Source organism: Temnothorax curvispinosus, unplaced genomic scaffold (assembly GCF_003070985.1).
Source record: "Temnothorax curvispinosus isolate PA1 unplaced genomic scaffold, ASM307098v1 QBEX01016824.1, whole genome shotgun sequence".
Taxonomy (NCBI): Eukaryota; Metazoa; Arthropoda; class Insecta; order Hymenoptera; family Formicidae; genus Temnothorax; species Temnothorax curvispinosus.
In genome coordinates, this window is record NW_020226604.1 from 1 (window position 1) to 15,914 (window position 15,914).

The 15,914-nt window shown below is 33.8% G+C and overlaps 3 protein-coding genes and 1 long non-coding RNA gene across 6 annotated transcripts; 2 read left to right on the forward strand and 2 right to left on the reverse strand.

Moving 5' to 3' along the window:
- The first annotated feature begins 1,426 nt into the window (after positions 1-1,426).
- Positions 1,427-4,373, forward strand: LOC112467066 (odorant receptor 46a-like). 3 transcript variants are annotated; one of them, XM_025035534.1, is made up of 7 exons: positions 1,427-1,675; positions 2,032-2,199; positions 2,349-2,472; positions 2,579-2,959; positions 3,425-3,629; positions 3,818-3,973; positions 4,172-4,373. In XM_025035534.1, exons 2-7 carry the CDS (start codon positions 2,184-2,186, stop codon positions 4,214-4,216), a joined length of 927 nt encoding a protein of 308 aa, XP_024891302.1. In that variant the 5' UTR covers positions 1,427-1,675; positions 2,032-2,183; the 3' UTR covers positions 4,217-4,373. The 3 variants fall into 3 exon arrangements, with proteins under 3 accessions (XP_024891302.1, XP_024891300.1, XP_024891301.1); XM_025035532.1 differs by having other exon boundaries at positions 2,032-2,472; XM_025035533.1 differs by lacking the exon at positions 1,427-1,675 and having other exon boundaries at positions 2,007-2,472.
- Positions 4,374-5,794: 1,421 nt separating this feature from the next.
- LOC112467065 (rRNA methyltransferase 3, mitochondrial-like) lies at positions 5,795-7,593 on the reverse strand. The gene is made up of 4 exons (XM_025035531.1): positions 7,074-7,593; positions 6,751-6,989; positions 6,488-6,643; positions 5,795-6,415 (listed from the first exon to the last, which is right to left on the reverse strand). Exons 1-4 carry the CDS (start codon positions 7,400-7,402, stop codon positions 5,817-5,819), a joined length of 1,323 nt encoding a protein of 440 aa, XP_024891299.1. The 5' UTR covers positions 7,403-7,593; the 3' UTR covers positions 5,795-5,816.
- Positions 7,594-7,705: 112 nt separating this feature from the next.
- On the forward strand, positions 7,706-10,286 carry LOC112467067. The gene is made up of 6 exons (XR_003042209.1): positions 7,706-8,115; positions 8,243-8,704; positions 8,802-8,902; positions 9,079-9,294; positions 9,483-9,667; positions 10,034-10,286. It is a non-coding gene; the product is annotated as an uncharacterized LOC112467067 (long non-coding RNA).
- A 605-nt stretch (positions 10,287-10,891) lies between these two features.
- On the reverse strand, positions 10,892-13,574 carry LOC112467064 (conserved oligomeric Golgi complex subunit 3-like). Its single transcript, XM_025035530.1, has one exon. The coding sequence runs from the start codon at positions 13,404-13,406 to the stop codon at positions 10,965-10,967; it is 2,442 nt and encodes an 813-aa protein (XP_024891298.1). The 5' UTR covers positions 13,407-13,574; the 3' UTR covers positions 10,892-10,964.
- Between the last annotated feature and the right edge of the window lie 2,340 nt (positions 13,575-15,914).

Sequence of the window (15,914 nt, forward strand, 5' to 3'; positions counted from 1 at the left end):
AAAATGGCGAGTGCTTTTATACATTGCAGTTCAATTTTTTACAAGTTTTTGCTAGATAATCTAGGAAATAATTTGTCAAGCAAGTTTGGATTCGACGCTCGTGTATATAAAAAATATCAATTTTCTTCATAAGGATAATAGTTCATGCATACATATATGTGCGTGTAAAAATTAATAATATTAATACAATTATTTGGTAAAATTTATTTGTGTTACGTTGATAGAGCACGGGCATAGGAGATACTATATATCATATGGATTGGCCATTGCTATCAATCAAAGAGAAAAAAGGATTGCTCATGATCATGATGCGTAGCACTATTCCTATAAAGTTCACGAGCAGCTTTTTGATAACTTTATCCGTTCAGTCTTACAGTAACGTTAGTATTATTATTACATTGGTATCCAAAATAAATATTTAACATATTCAGAAGATACGTTGTTTGTGATATTATCAATATTTGTCATGATACGAAAATACAATTGAAATTTTTATAAATGCCTTATCTTCTATATTAAGGTTTTTTCTAATTTTTCTTTCAGATCCTAAAAACGTCTTATTCAATATTTAACGTGTTACAAAAGTGAAATATAAATAATGATGTAGTTTTGAATAAATTATAAATTCTAAATCTTATAACTTTTGTTTCCACACATTTTTCCACTTCAGCCTTATTTTCTATTCCGATTATTCAAACACTGATGCAAGCAGATAACATGCATACAATGTAATAGGTATAATACATATAACAATTTATTTTTATATCTAAGCAGAAATCGAGCGTCAGTTAAACATGAAAAATATAATGTCTTCTTATACCGTTACCTGCGACACTCTTTTGCGGTCGTACCAGAAATAATCCAGTCTTCTGCCTCACCCGTCATACTTGGCGAGCGGATATGTGACAGTTAACTTGGAAAGTATTTAAACACTTTATTCGTTACTTCATCTGCAGAATGATTGGTAACTAATAAGACAATCAAGTATATGGAATATTCATTTGCATCGCAAAATGAAGAAAAAATAATGACGTATAAGCAACACTAATTTCGGCTCTAGCGTTAAAGTCAGAAAAGAATAATTTCTCAGGCTTTGCTACATGTGATGTACTGAGTATAGAATTAATACATGGTAGTTCCCCTGTACACTCGTCATACCTCGCAGATATACAAGCAACTTGAGAAATATGCTCTGACACTGAGTATATTATGCATCACATTCTTATCGCTACACTCTTGTATTTTTATGTAATAAAACGGGAAACTGTATGCGGAAGGTATGATATTCTTCGTAGTTCCGATGGACAGGAGACATACAAATATTTTATTCAATGGGAATATGACAACGTGAAAGGAAAACATCCCTCGATAATTGCAACTAGGAAAACTTTTATAATTGTAGTATTCGCAAGAACGGAAAAGAACGTGCACTCCATAATAAATGATTAAATGACTTCATGTCGATTTTTTAATGGCGGTAATTGTAGTAGAGTTGATAAGATGCTGAAGAGGGTAAAATTATACACAGTCTGTCGCAAGACGTGCTCGGTTACATTTAAGTGAAATTTATTGACCATTACGATAATAAAATAACATGTGTCGTATCAGTGTATTTGTTTTATAATTTTGTTGCATTATCAGCCACAATTCTGGGGAACCGATATTTCGAAATAAGGTGCGTGATTATAAATGCTTACAAATATTGCTTTCTAGTTATATTTTCACGTATCGTATATTGCATTCCGTTTAAATAAGGTTGTTCAGTTTTTACCCGCCATAACATTGGACGCGATCTGTATGTACGTTAAACGTGTATAAAATTTTTCTTCATCGAATCCATTCATGTATTTAGTGTTTGCAATTTAAATTAGGTTGTAGAATTTAATACTTCACGTAATCTGTTTATATAACATTATATTACCTTCTGTATTAAATTCAATTTTTCTCATAATTAACTTACACGCCTGGACATATAATTAATATAATTAAGAAAAGGTATACTTTTCGCAATTCTGCAAACTACTCTTTTAGATATTGCTTTACATGTAGAAAGAGGTTATGCTTTTGTGCAACACACTGATAAGTTGTTTGTAAAGGAAGAGATTTAAATATGCAAATACTTTCTTTACATTTTTCAATGTATACCGTTGGTGGTATATGGCGACCTGTTGAATGGTCATCGGATGGTGCCAAGCTGCTGTATAGTATATTTACCTTTATTATAGTATCTTCGGAATACTTTTTGATGATAACTCAATTTATGGATATAGTACTTGTTGTCGACAATATCGATGATTTTACCGCTAATACTCTAATGTTTTTGACTATTGTTGCTGTTTGTTGTAAAGCGACGGTCGTTGTTGTGCGTCGGAATGCGATCATCAACATAGTGCAATTGTTGTTGAAAGCACCACATAAACCTCGAAACGAGGATGAAGTAGCTATCCAAACGAAATTTGATAAGTTTATCAGGTAAGTTCGTATATTTATTAAAAATTTGTAATGATAAATTTCTGTACGTTGTAAGTACAAATAATTTGTGCGTTTATACAATTTAATATCGGTTCTATGTTTGCAGAACGTTTACGTTAAGATACACTTTTTTGGCGACGGGCTCCATTACAGGCCTCACTCTAGGATCAATATTAAATGCTATGCATGGTCATTTACCTTATCGAGTATGGCTACCATGGAATTACGATATACCTCTGGTGTTCTGGATTATATCTATTCATCAAATCTTAACTTTACTTTTCGCCTGTATCATAAATGTCGGGACGGAAACTCTAGTTCTCGGATTGCTCATACAAACGTGCGCCCAACTTGAAATTTTCGAAAGTCGTCTTCACAAATTTATAATTAATAAAACAGTTAGAGATCTGGGACATACACTTTCGACGTCGAATAAGAACGAAGTAGGGATATCGGAATGCGTACATTATCATCTCAGCATTTACAAGTGAGTCACGTAAGAATCCGTTTTTATGCATATATTCAGTCGCCTCTTTATGTACGTGTGTATGTGTGCATGCGCGTGTCCATTATTTAATTTTCATGTCTAAGAACTGCTGTTATTTACAACAATGATTGATGCTTATGATGAAAAATCGTTTAAAATCAAAAGATAACATAATTAACGTTATTAATTGCAATTAATAGACCATTATTATGAGCTCGAAAGCAGAGTATTCGCAAAATGATTTAATTATATTGTCATTCCGTGGTAGATTGTGCAGAAAAATAAAATTTAATTAGATTAATTTAAGTATCTGTTTAGAACCAAGTAGTTCTTCTTTCAGTAAATGACGCATGCTAAAAGATACATTTCCCACAATATTTAAAATTATTGGAATTATGTTATAAAATTATATATTATAACAGTAATTTCGCATTCAATGCATGATTTAACATGAAACCATTACAGATTCGCGAAAACGGTAAACGTCATATTCAACCAGGTGCTCTTCGTTCAGTTTTTTTCTAGTATAATAGTATTATGTACATGTGTATATTACTTGTCAACCCATACTGCGGAACTGTCTGGACTTGTGTCTTTTTTGGTATATACGATTTGCATGTTTGCACAAATTTTCGTTTACTGCTGGTCCGGAAACGAAGTCATACTTAAGGTAACTCTCTATACTCCATAATTCGTACCAAAATATTCCGTACCAAAGGGATGTGTTTTACCGAATTAATGGAAAATAGCGAGTGCTTTTATATACAACTTAATTTTTGTGTGTGTGAAATTAATAATATTAATAAAATTATTTGGTATTATTATGCAATAATAAATTTATTTGTGTCACGTTGGCAGAGTACGAGCATAGGAGACACTATATATCGTACAGATTGGCCACTGCTATCAATCAGAGAGAAAAAAGGATTGCTCATGATCATGATGCGTAGCACTATTCCTATAAAGTTCACGAGCAGCTTCTTGATAACTCTATCCCTTCAGTCTTACAGTAACGTTAGTATTATTATTACTTTGGTGTCAAAATAAATATTGACATATTAAGAAGATATGCTGTTTGTGATATTTGACATATTAACGAGATACGCTGTTTGTGATATTACTGATATTTGTCGCGTACTTACGAAAATACAATTAAAATTTTCATAAATGTTTTATCTTCTATATTAAGATTTCTTTTAATTTTCCTTTCAGATCCTAAAAACGTCTTATTCAGTATTTAACGTGTTACAAAAGTGAAATATAAATAATGATGTAGTTTTGGATAAATTAGAAATTCTAAATCTCATAACTTTTGTTTCCACACATTTTTACTTCAGCCTTATTCCCTATTCCGATTATCCAAACACTGACGCAAGCAGATGACATGCACGCGCACGCACAGTAAATGTAACTACAATGTGTAGCACAATGTAATAGGTATAACGTTACCAAACTAATTATGCTAGAGTTTCCTTAATTCTTAATGTTTTAAGAATTGAAAAACCATATGTAATGATAAGACACTTTCTCATTTAAAATACAGCGTTAGGTACAGGTACGTCAAAACAGTATATTCAACCAAGTGCTCTTTGTTCAATTCTTCGGCAGTATCTTGAAATGCAAGTGTATTTTACATACCGGCATATTTCGGAGTCCGGGACTGCGACTTTGCTGGTGTACACCATTTGTATGTTCGTGCAAATTTACGTTTACTGCTGGTCCGGAAAAAGTAATGCTCAAGGTAAATATAACTGCTTGCATTCCACGATCTATTCTCACACGTAACCTACAACAAGTGAAACAAATGTAACATATTAATTGTAATTATGTTCAACGTATCGCACACAAAATGTCAATTTATGTTGTCCATACACAACGTCGAGATTATCAATCGCTCACCAATCATTCTATCATTCTATCGTCGATATCTATGATTATGAAAATTATAACTGCTCTCTAAATTGATGTTAGATATATGATGTACGTGTGTGTGTGACTTGGTTAACTGAAATCGATAGTAATATTGAACCCAACTGCTTGGAGCGATTATATGTAAATCAAGTAATAAAAATCAATAGAGGTGCGCACCAATCGAGGGTGCGAATGAAATATCCTTCTCGGACACACACCCGATTATAGCGCAAAAATATCGGTGTAAATTTATTCTACCTGGTAAATAATAATGTTTTTTCCAACTTATTTACACAAAATCTTTTGTGTGTGTACATGTTTTTAGGTATCTTATAATTTAGATACCTAAAGTTATTAGATCTTATTTAAGGAAAAAACTGTATGTTTAGTACATATGTGAAATTATTAATGATTACACTTTCGCGATATAATTGTAATTAGTTTATTTATTTTACGACAGAGCACGAGCATAAGAAATGCGGTATGTCACTTGGACTGGTCGTCACTATCAGTCAATGAAAAAAAAATTGTTAATAATCATGAAAAACGTAGCACGAAAAATGCTAATATCTTTAATTATTTACAATTATCTCATTTATCGTGTTTTAAATAGCAGATAATATAATGCACTAAAATGTACAATTCATGAAATATTTATAAAACAAAGACACACATGCGCGCCCGTGCACACAAATCAGATATAATTCAACAATCTTTGAAAGTATGGGATATATTTTTAGAGAATTAGTTTTATAAAATTTATTATAAAGTTTTTTATTTTTGACTATTCAATTGATAATTCAGTAAATATTTGTTGCAATAAATTGAGTATAAAACACCAATATTTTTCGCTACAATTTCTAAGTCTATATAAATACTTGGTCAAATTACATAATAATAATAATTAGTTACAGGAAACATTACCTATATATATTTAGAAATAGTTTTATTCATCATCAATTTTGCGAGTTACAAACTGTCTTCTCATTTCAAATGTAACAATACCAACAGCCACACCAACATTTAAACTGTCAATGCCGTTAGTCAATGGTATGTTAACACGAGTGCAATTTCTTGCACGTAACAATTTACATGATTCGAGACTAACACCCTCGGTTTCACCCCCAATAACAAGTACCATTTCTCTTTTTGTAAAATCTAATGTATAGTAAGGTTCAACTGGAAGTTGAGATATTAATTTTTTTACTAGCAATTTAGTTTTTGCAGTTTGTTTATATTGGTTGGTTTGACTTGTCAGTTGGTCTATCGCGTTATCTTCAGCAGTTTGATCGTCGTTCGCATTTACATAATCTTGTTTCGTATAATTATCATTGCCTTCGATGGAAGTGCTTACAGTTGACTCTTGATTAACCGTGTCTTTTAAATCATTTTCATACGCTATATTGTTGTCCGCTAGAAAAATTGCAGACTCATCATTTATCAACGTTGGAATCTCATCCCATGAAACGGACGTAATTATTGGTAGGCGAAAATGTGCACCTGTAGCACTGCGCACAACTTTGGGCTCCCACAAATCCACACACCCTATATAAGGCAAGAAAAATCCAGATTAATGGAAAAATTACAGACTATAATTTTAGTAATCGTGCAAATTACCTTTCATTAATAATAACTTTTCGCAACCAACTGCAGCAGCAGCTCTTATAATAGTTCCCAAATTTCCTGGTTCTCTGACATTGTCACAGACAATAGTCAAAGGTATAGCGTCCTTGGCAGGTTCCTTATCGTCCATATCTGGGATTTCGAAGATTCCTGTACCAAAAAAATTGCATTAACTATATACAGATATCTACTTTTTGTAGATTGTGCTAATTGTCAGTCGTCTCCTTTGCGAGATCATATAAAATCAAAATATTTACCAATTATCCCAGGCGAAGTTGTTAAGTTGGACCACAATTGAATCGTACGATACGGAATCTTATACAGTTTTACTTCCTTGGGAAGCGACAGCGGCAGTATGTCGGACAATCTGTTGAAAAATATTACTTTTGGCACTATCCCTGCCTGAATCGCATCTTCGATTAATCGAAAGCCTTCCAGTAGCATTTGACGAGTCTTTTCTCTTCTCTTTTTCGTTTTAATATCTATCATCAATGAGCTGAAACATGAAATACAAACAGTATTATTCGTAGGACTATACTTTCTAGAGGCTATTTGAGCATTATTTAGAAAAACTATATACCTGATGAGCTTATCGTTTGCATCAAGTGCTATATATCTTTGTTCTGTGGCAGAACCTTCTTTAATTTCATTTTCCTTCTTATCTTTCTTTTTCTCTTCGCGTGTATTGACTCTTGGTCTCCTCCTACGTGTTTTAGGAGTTTTTTGTTCAACAGCTTTCGATGTATCATCAGTGTCCAAAAGCTCGTGTTCATTGACAATAGCAACAGGTCTTCGACTACTCCATCCAGAACTATATCCGCATTTAATTGTCGATCTTAAATCGGCTGGTCGCAAAAGTTTTGCGCCGCGAATCGACCTAAGTGATAACTGTACAACACTCAGCAACATTTTTATTTTGAAAAATCTATTCCAAATGTCATGCACTGTTCATTGAATAATTATTTTAATAATCACTATATTATATAATAATGTTTTGTGTTAACTTTTTATAACGCGACACACGTTGTTAATTCAAGATACCGAAAGTCTGAATAAATTTGCCACATGCTCTTGCATTCACCCGGCGCCAGGAATATCATAGGCACCCTAACCTCTTAACACGTCTAGAAATGCGCTCGGGAGGTATGCAACAACCTTACAGGTTTCTCTCTGACCTTACTTAGCGAGGACTCAAACCCTACTTAGCAAAGACTCAAACCCATTTAGCGAAAACTCAAACCTCACGATATTTTATAGTTTAAAAAAATATGTTATAAAAAATATTAATATGGACATTATATAATATATTGTCTTGTAAATATCCCTTCATATAATGGAAGATTGTATTTTGTATTACAAAGCGAACTCGCGACAGAAGTTCTTGATGAGGCATTGCGAATAATTGCATACTTGCAACACACCATATGGCTTGGTAAAATTAATGACAGTTATTAACAACTTATAGCGACTCTTACTATAGCGTAGCTGACACTTTCCGACTTTTCGATACGAAAATGTTGTAATTATGGTGTAATCTTGCCATTTGATATGGAATTGAGGAAGAATAATATTTCAAGACGTTGCAGTGGGCCCTCCCTTAGGAAATATGTCGTGCTTTCAAGGTAGTATTTTTACTGCAAAATTCTCACAATTCTATTTATAAAACGTAACTTAATTATATCGCTAATGTTACATATCATTTATATAGTCATCATGCATTTTTGTTAATGAATTATTAACCCTTCGCAGAACATGTGTAATTCTGCTGCTTTCGTCGAACAAGTGGGTCCTTTACGCCAGTTAAGATTTTCAAGCTGTAATGGTGCCATAAAAAATCTGAAAGAATTCAGTGACTTAAGAACCCCTCGATAAAAAGTGATTTGGATCGACAGGAATTAAGAGGATTATATGTCAATAATAGCAAAGCAGAGACCACTTTGAACGATGACTCATATCGAGCTAAAAAAAGCTAAAGTTATTAAAAACCAGATGTTCATGGAGGTCACTTGAGATCATCAGGTGACTACGAACGGATCACATACCAACGAGTTTGTGCCAATAATATCTGCAGTAAATGTTTGGAGATCTATTCTTTGCAAAGAGTTCGATGCGTCAACATTTATCGGGTTTGTTTATAGACTTGACTGAAAAATGAATTGAAGGAAGAACTGAAACAGAAGTTTTTATTACAGTGCAGTGCCCGCAGTGACGGTTTGTAATAATTAATGTGAAAGAAGATGATATCTATATAATCTAGATATCTTTCAGCATTGTTTTAAACTTTACACGACTTTCTGGACTTTCACAGAATCTGTTGATGAATTCTTGCCATAACGTGATGCAGTCGAAGAAAATATCGTCGCATAGAATTAAACTTCCTTTTTTCCCGAATTGATCGATGTAATAACAGTGCGTTTCTCCAATTAATAAAAATAAGTGACGAATAATCACAATGATAATAATTATACATAATGTATATATAGCCTATTGATATTTATTAAGTTTTATGTGTCGTATAGATATATTGTATCTTTCCTTTATATCGTTTATCTTTTATAAAAATAACTATCTCCTTGTATCGACAGGTTCGTAAATATGGAGAACGAAGCAAAATGAAATTCAGTTAAAAGTGTTAAATTTAGACGTTTCTCTTTGTGCATTACTGTGTTATTGTATATATTGAACAAGAGGATATAACACAATGGAATTTCAGGAAAAATCTGCTTTTGCTCAAGAAAATCCAATTTATGATGCCATCCCTTTAATTATTATTGATAAAACGGGAAGGAAATATCCCAAAGGTCTGTGGAGCTTTATATCATATTTATATCATTATTTAACTAAATTTTCCTTTTTTTTTCTCGTAAAAGTGATACAAATGTAATTCTAGAACTTAATAGCTTCTTGATTCGGCTATACAGAAATAGAGTAGTTTTCGAAATTTGAATATATTAAAATACATTAAATGTTACTTTGTTTATTATTTCAGACGAGGCAGAAAATCTAAGAAAACATTACGTTTCTAGTCCATTTTGGATGAAATTTCGTTTACTATTATTTTGGATAATGTGGGTTGTATTGATAATGGCGATGATAATCTCTTTTCTTACATACTTTTGCTTTACACCCCGAATGTGCCATAGTTCAAATACACATAAGAATATACACAAATAAGTAAGTGTACATATCCAGAAAATTAATATACATATATTCTCTCATTACAAAAATAAACAATTTCGTAGAATCATTAAATTCTGTTACGCAATTAGTAATCAATTTTTATCAAAAAACAAATTTTTCGGAGTTTGATAAACTTGGTTGATAAGAATTTAATTAATTTACTTCGCATTCAATGCAATTTTAACAATTTAGGGAATTTTCTTCAACATTTTTCAACTCACTTTGTAATGTATATATATATACATATATTAGTTAAAACTATATATTATACATTTTAATTTTTAATAGAATAATAAATTTTTAATTACCGTTGAATTTATTAATATATTTATTAATATATATTTTAAATGTATGTTTCAGTAAATACATCGTCTCATAAGATGCAATGGAAACGCAATGGCGCATGATAATAATTTAGATTATTATATGTTTGTATTGTATATTCATGGTTCAAGTAATAATATTAGTCAATGGTATTAAAATTATTAATAATATGACAATTGAAGAATATCAACGCTTAGCTAGTAGAAAAGTGTTTGAAAGAAATTAAATTGTTGTACACTTTCATTATACCTTTATTACTATAGCGCAATTTTACAGCATAAAAAATTCAAGATGGATAAATTGTATTTCTTTTGTCCTCTTTTAAAAATATTAAATCTAGTGACTTTGTTGTAGCACTTTTTTATAAATAGCAAGATTTAATTTTACTAAATTTTATATTTTACTTAAAATTAATTTAATTAGGTATAATAATAATGGAAATATAAAATTAAACTTAATTACATACACATTCTCATATTATTTTATATTTTATATTGATAAGATTATATAATTTTATATCACATGCCAGAATAATTACATATGATAAATTACATAAAAATTTTCTCTCTTTTTCTCTCTCTTCTCATTTTAATCCTAAAATTTAATTGATTCTAAATCGATGTTATTTTAACTTTAATTTACTTAGAAAATTTTATTTTATTACAAAAATTATATCACATGCCAGAATAATTACATATGATCACACACAATTAGATTTAAAAATTCTCTCTCTCTCTCACCTCATTTTAATCCTAAAATTTATTTGACCTTAAATCAATATTATTTTAACTTTAATTTACTTAGAAAGTTTATTTTATTATATAAATTATATACATATATAAAAAATAACATAAAATCTAACATAAAAAAAGATTTATTTTTGCACATTTTTTACTTAAATTTATATCAATACTCTATTCAACAATTAATTTTTGAAAACACAACAGAATAAACAAAATTACGTTATTTAATCTTCTTGTTTAGCAAGTGACTGTGATTGTTTCAGAACCGACTGCGATTCTCGATTTGACTTTCCTTGAATTAACGTTGTTGAACTCAACATAACAGAAATATGTTCTGGCAAAGGACACGCGATCAACAGAAGGTTCTCCGCGTTATAATACTTATTCAATACCTGATGCAATTGCGTGAATGCGGCGCAAATGTTATTCTTCACTGGTTTAAACAGAATAAATTCAGTTTCTTTGTTAGCTAAATATAACTGCATCGATTGCTGTATCTCGGGACATTTGAATTTAATTACCCTCAATACGTCGGCTACTATAGTTGCTATCTCTTGCGGACTTCCTAGGGCATTTTCTTGAATCGAGCTTGCATCGAGCAACTTTTCCTTCTCCAATAACTTAATAATAGGATAAATCAATAAATAAGTTGCGTGTTGTATTAATCGCTGGCACGTAAGTCTCAACTTTGCGTCCACATGCTTCCTCGAGTCGATAAGTTGCTCCTTCATCTGTGGTGCACCTTCCAAAAGAAACTGCAATAACGCGTTGTTCGACAGGGTAAAGAACCTAGAACTCTTTTCGAGCAGCCCGAATGCAGCGGTCTTCACTTTAGAGAAGTCTAAACTATATTCTTTGATAGTAAAATCTACTTGAAACGGAGCAATTTGTTCTCTAAGAATCAGCAAGTGCTTTATCTGAAATAATTCTGCATCTAATGTACTCGCTCTCTTCTCAATTTCCTGTCTGGCATTCTCGATACTCTGGACGCAGAGGGAAATGGCCTCCTGGCTCAATGACTGGAACACAGATCTGTCCACGCAACGGTAGAGCCTCGACAGGCAGACCAGAGTCCTGCGTACCGTGGGATACCACATAGCATGCAGATCCGCTGGAGAACTCCCCATGTGTGTCTTCTGATAAATGGAATCGATAACTATGTGATTTCGAGAAACTGGTTCTAGGACAGAGCTGTCAGTGGACGAGACGGAGATCCTCTTCATGCGGGTCTGGCGATTCGCTTCCCTGATCGATTCCGCTATTTCTTCCATCATCTTCAGCTTTTCTGGATACGCCAGGTCGCCTGACGAAGGATTGTAATTCAGTACGTCGGATTGCAGATATAAATGCGCCCGAAATACCAATCTCTCCTGAACATCGTGCAACAGCTGTAAGCAAATGTTTCCGAAGCCTTCCAGCGGTTCGAAGTTGTTCTGCACGTGTTCGTCGAGCATCTCTATTCGTAGAATGCAGCAAATCTCGGCCAATGTCTCGAGATGATTAATGTGTATTATGAAAGGTCTCAATGCGTCATACAGAGAAGTGCACAAGCTCTCCAGGTATGCGGTCAGTCCGCTTGATTGTTTCGAAAAAAATTCGTAGAACAGTTTATGTTCATCTATCGATGCATGCAAGAGTAATGCACAAGAATGTCGCACTAAACTGCAATGGTCGCCGTTATATTTTTCTCTTATGGAATTCAGAGACTTTTGTATGCTTGTACCTAGCACCAAGCCTCGCTGACTCCAATAATATTGATGGCACTCAAGCAACAAGCTGTCATATTCCTGCCTTTTGTACGATTTGCTTTCAATTTGCCTGATAACCGGCCTTGTTTTGGACAAGATCGTCTGAAATCTGCCATAGAATAGCGCGAGAGCCGCGTCTGTGTTCTCCGATGAATTTTCATTGTCCTTCAAGTTCAAAATGCTTTCAGTGGTTTTAGAGAACAAGTTGGAGATGTAATTCTGTATCAACGCAATCGCCTTCGACTGGCAATGCTTGTATCTCACCAGGTAAGTCCCACTTTCATTGTACGACGAGTTGTTTTGCATAAAATCTATGTTTGTGTCAATTTTATCTAATATAGAAAAAAACATTTCGCTGTTCACCGACAAGGTGGACGCGTCTAGCTTCTCTGTAATCACGTCGATCTCCTTGAAATATTTAACGTACTCCGTAATGCCGTCGATTGTCGCATTTAACTGCTTTTGATCGAAGATGAGTTGTTCGCTGGCTTCGTACAGAGAGGTGGTCTTGCTGGAAACCTCAGTATACTGCTTGTAGAGTGCAGAGAAATCGTCCAACGTCTCTTCTATCTGAGAACAAACGTCCTGGCACTCGGACCTCCTCGATTTCAGCTCTTCAAGGTACAGGTTGTACTTCATGTCGTACATGGAAACGTATTTCCTTTCTAGAAGCAAGAAATGCTGAAGTAACTCCTGATACCTTTCTATCGGGGGTGTATTCTCCTGAGAATTCTGCTCGTGTAGCTTCTCATCGCCGTCGATCACGCTGGACTGTAGATTCGATAACGGGAAGAACGAAGTCACAACGATCTCCAGATTTGTCAAGCAATCCTTTTGACACTCTGTCAACGGGGCCAGAGAATTGTCGTTCTGGTCCCACTTAATGAGGTTATGTGGAATTACCTTCGTCTGAGACATGATTTTATTTGCAACAGAGATTTTCAAATAATGACATAATCGCACGTGTCTCGTTTACGCGTAAGTACTAGATCGTGTAATTAAATTTAAGCGCGCGTATTAAATCGGCAATTCCAGAACCTCGTAAAACTTGACAGAAACTGTTGACGTATAATACTCGACTGTCGACAGTGTCGAAATGGCTCAACATGATCGACATTATCGATTCGATATACGTCTCGACTTCTCGACCTACCTGAGAGAGGCCATCCCGGCCTTTTTCGTGTGTTGCTGTAATGCTGTGTTGCATTTTCCGACGCGCCGCCTGAGAAAGTGCAACTCAACTACATCGTATCGCTCGGTAACCGCACATGGTTTGCGTCCGTGCTAATGGTTCGTGTCCGAACTAGCCAGCTGGAGGGGATATTCTGGTCGCGGCGGCCGCGCTTCCATCTTGCGTATTCCAATTAATAACGAATTACGATAATAGACCATATGGGCTCTCCCCATGGTCCTTCTTTTATCTGAATAAAAAAAAAAAATTACGATAATTAAAATTACAAAATTAAGACTACATTCTTCAAAATTATTACGAATTTTGTATCTCATAATTTTGAAAAATATAATCGTAATTTTATAATTTTAATTTTCAGATAAATGTCAAATTTTGACATAATTGTCATAAATTCGTTACCTTAATTATAAAATTTTAATCATCACTCACCGACCGATGCGCAACAGCGGAGTTATTCTGCAACGTCGCTACGATGATTCTGTAACAAAGAAATGTAGAATCCGAATTAAAACAGGATGCAAGAGAGAGAGACAATCAATATTTCAAAAAATGATTACTATATAAACACTAAATTTTATATTATTGTTTATTAAGCAAATTTAATGAAATAATTTTGTAATTTCTTAAGAATACTCTATCCATTGAACATAAGCTTCTATAGAATTTCTAAAATAAAACTTTTTCTTTAACTTTTATTTTCTGAATAACTATCCGGTTAAAAAGTAAATGACCCATCAGTATAAGATATAATATGTGTATATGTATAAATAAATTATATTTACCGCATGTTGCTCCGCCGGCGCCTGATGCCTCCTCCTAGGCCTCCACCTCCTCTCAGGCTGCTCGGGATGTCAGTTACTGTTTCCTCGATGCGAAGATACTCCTTCCCGCGTAGATATTTTCTGTAACATAAAAATAATCGAATCGACTAAATACGTGTCACGCGCATCAAACATTTTATTCGTTATTCCGATTAATGTTTTCCTAAATTACTTCTTCGAAAAAAGTCTCTACGTTAGAATCAACTTGAATCAAATTTTTCAATTTATTTCTTTTTACTAATTTATATTTCGAAACACTGTTTAATGTAGCAACTAAATAAAAACAAACGAAAAAAGAGATTCCATAATATCTTTAGAAAAAATAAAAAATAACAACTTACCAGAAGTGTTAGTACGCCGATCCCCGATGCCTCTCCTAGGCCTCCACCTCCTCTCAGGCTGCTCGAGATGTCCATCGTGTTCCCTCGATGCGAAGCTAATGGTCCTTCCAGCGTGGATATTTTCTGTAACATAAAAATAATCGAATCGATTAAATAATTGTCACGCGCATTAAACATTTTGTTCGTTATTCAGATTAATACACATTCAAATTACTTCTTCGCAAAAAGGTCGTTAGAATCGTTAGAATCAACTTGAATCAAATTTTTCAAATAATTTCTTTTTACTAATTTATATTTTAAAACACGGTTTAATGCAGCAACTGAATAAGCACAAACAAAAAGACAGATTCTATAATATCTTTAGAAAAAAATAAAAAGTAACATTTACCAGAAGTGTTGATACGCCGATGCCCGATGCCTATCCTAGGCCTCCTCCTCCTCTCAGACTGCTCGGGATATCAGCTTCGCAGGATTCCCTCGCTGCTCCGATGTCACCTTCGTCGTTATTTTCTGAAATATTCAAATGAACGATTTGATTAAGTGAGGACAGAAGAGATAGAACATTGTTGGACATAAGTGACATAGTACGTAAAAATCAGTTACACTCACCACTTTTTTTCCTGCTGTTACGGCCGCAAAATCCACCACCACCTCCGGGTCAAATAAGAGTCTCGAGCCACATTGAGACTCGTGGCAATGCAGTGTGACTTCATCCATTAAGCAAAAAAAGTCAAGAAGCCATTTCGGCTATATTGCATTAATTTTACGACGTTGTTGCAATATAGTCGAAATGTTTCTTGACCTTTCTCGCTTAATAGAAATGTAATTGCTGAAAGGAATTAAAAATTGTTCTCTACTTTTTTTTTTTTTTTTTTTTTTACGTGGTGGAAATCTTCGAAAGACACCCCGCCCTGTGGTAGGGAAGGGGAGTGTCGGATTCTACGCGCACGCGTACCACCGTTACGAGGGGCGCTTCAGAGGACCGAAATCCAAGGAGCCACCCTCAGCGTGGCATCGCGCGCCCATAGCCTACCGACTAAAACCACCACGAGCGACCCTAACACTAAACGCG